Consider the following 4752-nt stretch of genomic DNA (forward strand, 5'->3'; position numbering starts at 1 on the left):
CAACCCTTGGCGTTGCTCCCGCGCCTCGCTCAGCCAGCGAGCGGGAGCCGGTCTGCATGTGGGATCCGAACCCTCGGGCGGGAGCGCCGCCGCGCTTCCCAAGCGGCACACCATCCAGTGCGCCACCGGGCCGGCCCCTAAATTCTAATTTTGCAAGCAAAAGCATAATTTATGTGTATTATAGTTAGTATGTTTACTTTACAAAGGCACAAAGTTCAAATGTACATATGGTAATATTATATTTTATGCATTAAATAGGTCTTATATATAATCAAGGTATTCATATTTCTCTCAATTTTATAGGATGCACAGAACATAATTGTACATTTTATATGACTATATGAATTCACAGTGTTTGTATCTCTAAGTTTATAATATACCGTTGATCGTGACTATGATTTATTTCTATATAATGTCCTTAATGAGAATCCTAGCCCCCATATAAATTGTTAGTTTCCCATAAAAAGTTATAACTGTTTTTTTAGAAGTGCACTAAGTGATAATATATTCACCCTATAATGAACTTTCCTGCCAAAGTGACTATTTTAAGAGATGTGAATAAATAAATGGAAGCTAATTTTACTAAAATAATTTTCTCAATCTTTAATTATTTAACTTTAATAAATTATAGTTTAAAGTGTTTCTACGATTAAATTATTACATAATTACATCCAAAACTGAGGATGCTATTAGCAAGCAGACAGGAGTTAATAAATTATAGCAAACCTCTCGATTACTCTATATGTCATTATGGACAGAAATGAAAACTGAGAATGTATGTAGTCAGCTTAAAAATAAATGCTGTTGGTTAAAAAACTGAGGATACATGCAGTTGGCTGAAAAACAAAGTTCTTACCTGTGTCCGACGCACGGACCGTAACATTATATACACCACTTTTGATGTCTTCTGCCTCTCTATCCAGGCTTCTGAAAATTGTGATTGATCCTGAATTTTTATTAATGGTCACCCACCCTTTTGGATCATTTAATTTCTCATAACTGTAAGTAAAGATGAATTAAAATAGCAGAAAGTATGGTAAGCCAAATTATACTGGTATCAAAATAAGTTATACATTTTAAAAACACAGTAAATTTGGAGTTAAAATATAGAATGACAAGTACCTTATGCCACTGCTACTTCTTGTTTCTGGATTGTATGCTTTATATCCACTGCTTACTGCTCCTGTTGGTGAATTTTCTTTAATTCTAACAGACTGGACTGGAGGGCTACACTCGGGACCCTCGTCTTGATTTTTTACACTGACCGTAACTGTCGCCGTGTTCATGGTTGATCTTGAACTAGCCTCTCTAGTATATGCAGCTTCATTAACCACACCAATTTGCAGGGTCACCTGTTGTCTTTCTTCATAATCCAGAGGCTACAAAAGCAAATGCGCTGACTATCAGATCAAATCATTTCATATTTAGCAGTGCTATAACTTGTTAAATTTGGAAATATGTCAGTGCTGTGTTGGGAATAGTCATAAGAATATAAAACCTATACTCAGAAATATGGTGGTGGCGAAAGGCAGAGAACCCTTCAACAGATTCAGGATTTGGGTAGAGCAGGCAAAAAAATAAAAATCTGTTCCTCAAGTGCAAATTTAACACAGATAGTATAATACATACTGATAAAGATTTCAGACAGTATATAATGAAGGTGCTTGGACTTTAACACAAGATACTCCTTTAGGGGACTCATACCACAATCAATAGTTATTTACTATACCATTAATTTCAGGATATCTGTCTTACCCTCCTGAGAGAGATAAAATTATTATTTGTACTTGGTTTGGGGTAGAAAAAAATGGGTCGAATTTTTTAAAATACTTCTAAGAGGAGGAACAAGAAAATAGAAAGCTTATGTACATCGCACTTTTCTTTTTTATCTCTTCCATCCCAGTTCCTTTCTTAAAAACTAGAAGTGCCATACCAACTTTGATGGAAGGTTTTATTTTATTTTGCCTGATATGTAGTTATAATGAGAATGGGAGAAGCCATTTCCCAGAAGACAGACATTTTTTCAGGTCTTGGACTTTACAGAGATAAATTTCCTTCTTAGAATACCAAGAATTAGAAGGATTGAGTGAGGAAAGAAACAAAATTTAAAGGACATTTCTTTACTGTTTAAAACAGCGAAATTAATCCACAAACTGCAGATAATTTTTATCATTGTAAGGAAAAAGGATTTTTCATTTTTGATCCATGCTCCTTATGAATGCACACAAAAGGAAAATTCCATAGACCCATAATAGAATCATGTTTTACTTGAGGAGGCAGAAATAAGCCTATGACTTTGTCCAAGGCCAAAGGAGCTCAGATTACTTTACGCACTAACTCTAGCTCCTGAATTAGCAGCACATTCCTCTCAAATGCTATAGAATAGTATTAGAAAGAAGTTTTAGAAGTATTAACATATTTGAATGGTTGAAGATCTTCTTCTAAACCTGGCTGCTAAGAATGTAATGTATACTTGATACAGATGAAAAAAACCTACAAATAGGGGTATGACCAGGAGTAACTCATCATTTGGGATATTCAATAAATAAGTGGAGGATCTTTGAACCAGATATAGAAACAACGGGCTAGGAAAGTTTCGCACTGTCCCACTGGGATCAAACTGTGCTAGTTTTTGAATTAAGAGATACCGGTTACAAAGTGGACACCGTATCACATTAATTGAAAATATGTATTCAATAAATAAGTGGAGGATCTTTGAACCAGATATAGAAACAACGGGCTAGGAAAGTTTGTCCCACTGGGATCAAACTGTGCTAGTTTTTGAATTAAGAGATACCGGTTACAAAGTGGACACCGTATCACATTAATTGAAAATATGTATATGACTATTTCAAAAAATCATGCCTTTATAAAAGGTTACCAAAAATGAATATATTCATTCCATTATATATATATGAAGAACATAGCATTTACATTTACCTATATAGTTTTACATTTACCAGAATTTCTTTCTTTCCATTATACATTAAGAAAAAGAATATGCGATCCTATAATATTATAAAGTACAAATAACTAATTTACTGATTTATTCTTACCTTAACTACGCATAGAACTCCTTCATTGGTTTGGGGATCTGTTACAATTTTAAAATTTCCATTTTCATTGCCCTTTAAAATGGTATAATTAGCTCTCCAGTTAGCAGTATTGACTAAATCCTTATCCTCAACAGTAACCCGTAAGATTTCCACATCAACTGTATTTTCTTCCACTGATGTCACATACTAAAATAATAAAAATAAACAAAAAGTTTCATTAGTAACTCTCACAGAAATAAAAAACCATGTGAAGTAAGCTCTGTTCTAAGTTCCAAAGTACTATGTACAGATGATTTTAAACCCTAACACCTCAATCAAGAGGCATAGATGGAGATGTACATAGTTAACAATTAACACTGGGTTATACATTTTTCTTTTATTAATATCATACACTTACAGAAGAACGGGTAAATGTTGGCAAGTTGTCATTCACATCTTCGATATTAATGATACAAGTTGCAGTCGTATGCAAGCCGAAGTGTTGACCGTCCATGTCTTGTACTTTTATTTTTAACTGGTATTTATCAATTAACTGAAAACAAAGAAAGAATTTAATTACTGGGTGAAACCTGCAACATTATAAACAAAATCTTAATTTACACTCTATAATTTTCCTTGCCTTAATAATTTAAGGAGTACATTATTAAATTTCACAGTGTTTTTGTACTTGAAGAATTTCCTCACTCTTGTAATTTTCAATTAATTCATGAAAAGAGTCATTTCTCAAATTTAAAATGCTATTAACTCACAGAATATAGAATCAATTGGTTTTTATCTTTATTCAACAGAAAGAGAAAAGCTATAGCCATAAGCACATTTAAAATTGCCAGGTAATTCATCAAAATCTTTATATCCTATCTAAAGTAGGTTTTTACATTTAAGAAAACACACAGCAGTCTCTATTACAATAACCTTGTAATAAAACAATAAAGTGAAATACCATCCTGTCAAAAATATATGGATCTTAAAGATTTACTTTAGATTTACAAAAGGATCATTAAATTAGTAGGAAAATAAAGGTCTGGGGCAGTGTAATTTTTTCTTCCCATGGAAAACAGCATCTGGCCTTTATGGTTTCCCATTAGATATTGCAGAAGGCACTACTAAAAAAATGTGTTTCTCCTCATAATTGCTTCATGTATCATGAGTGTTTGAGATGTAAAAGGATTAAATACAACATAATAATAATGCCTTCCAGATTGAGCATTAGGAGACCTGGGTTATATTCCCAACTCTAAAAACAGCAATCTTGGGCAGTCGGAAATTGTCTTTGCCTGTTTCTTCTACAAAGCAGTGATAATGACTACCTTTCCTACTCTTTTCATAAGACAAAACAGTATGTGAAAATCTATCCTAATCATCTACCTAGAGTGTTCACCCTCCTCTTATAAAGCCACCTTCTTTTCCTAATTCTATAACCTCTCAAACATTCTTGTCCTCATGCATTACCTAAAACAAAACTAAAGTTTATCTGGGTCTCTGTACTTTTTACACATATAATTGTCCTAATTTAGTCCTCCTGCATTATCAATCACATGTGCAGACTTGAAAAATAATGGCCTTATTTCAATTAAGAATTTTTGAAAACTTCATGGTACTATACTTTCAGGAAGGAATACATATTTATTTTGTTTCGAGTGAACTAAGATTTATTGGAAATCACTAACTGGCTGATAAAACAAAGAAAGGAAGTTTT

At 33.1% G+C, this 4752-nt stretch overlaps 1 protein-coding gene across 2 annotated transcripts in view; it reads right to left on the reverse strand.

Moving 5' to 3' along the window:
• Nucleotides 1–4752, reverse strand: part of DSC2 (desmocollin 2) — a 34643-nt gene that overhangs the window by 12842 nt on the left and 17049 nt on the right. For both annotated transcript variants that reach the window (XM_008581388.1, XM_008581389.1), the window contains exons 8-11: nt 3454–3588; nt 3057–3242; nt 1123–1379; nt 857–999 (exon numbers count right to left, since the gene is read on the reverse strand). In XM_008581388.1, the coding sequence (XP_008579610.1) occupies nt 857–999; nt 1123–1379; nt 3057–3242; nt 3454–3588 (721 nt within the window). The remainder of the gene's footprint in view (nt 1–856; nt 1000–1122; nt 1380–3056; nt 3243–3453; nt 3589–4752) is intronic.

The sequence above is a fragment of the Galeopterus variegatus genome, unplaced genomic scaffold (genome assembly GCF_000696425.1).
Source record: "Galeopterus variegatus unplaced genomic scaffold, G_variegatus-3.0.2 Scaffold2343, whole genome shotgun sequence".
Lineage (NCBI taxonomy): Eukaryota > Metazoa > Chordata > Mammalia > Dermoptera > Cynocephalidae > Galeopterus > Galeopterus variegatus.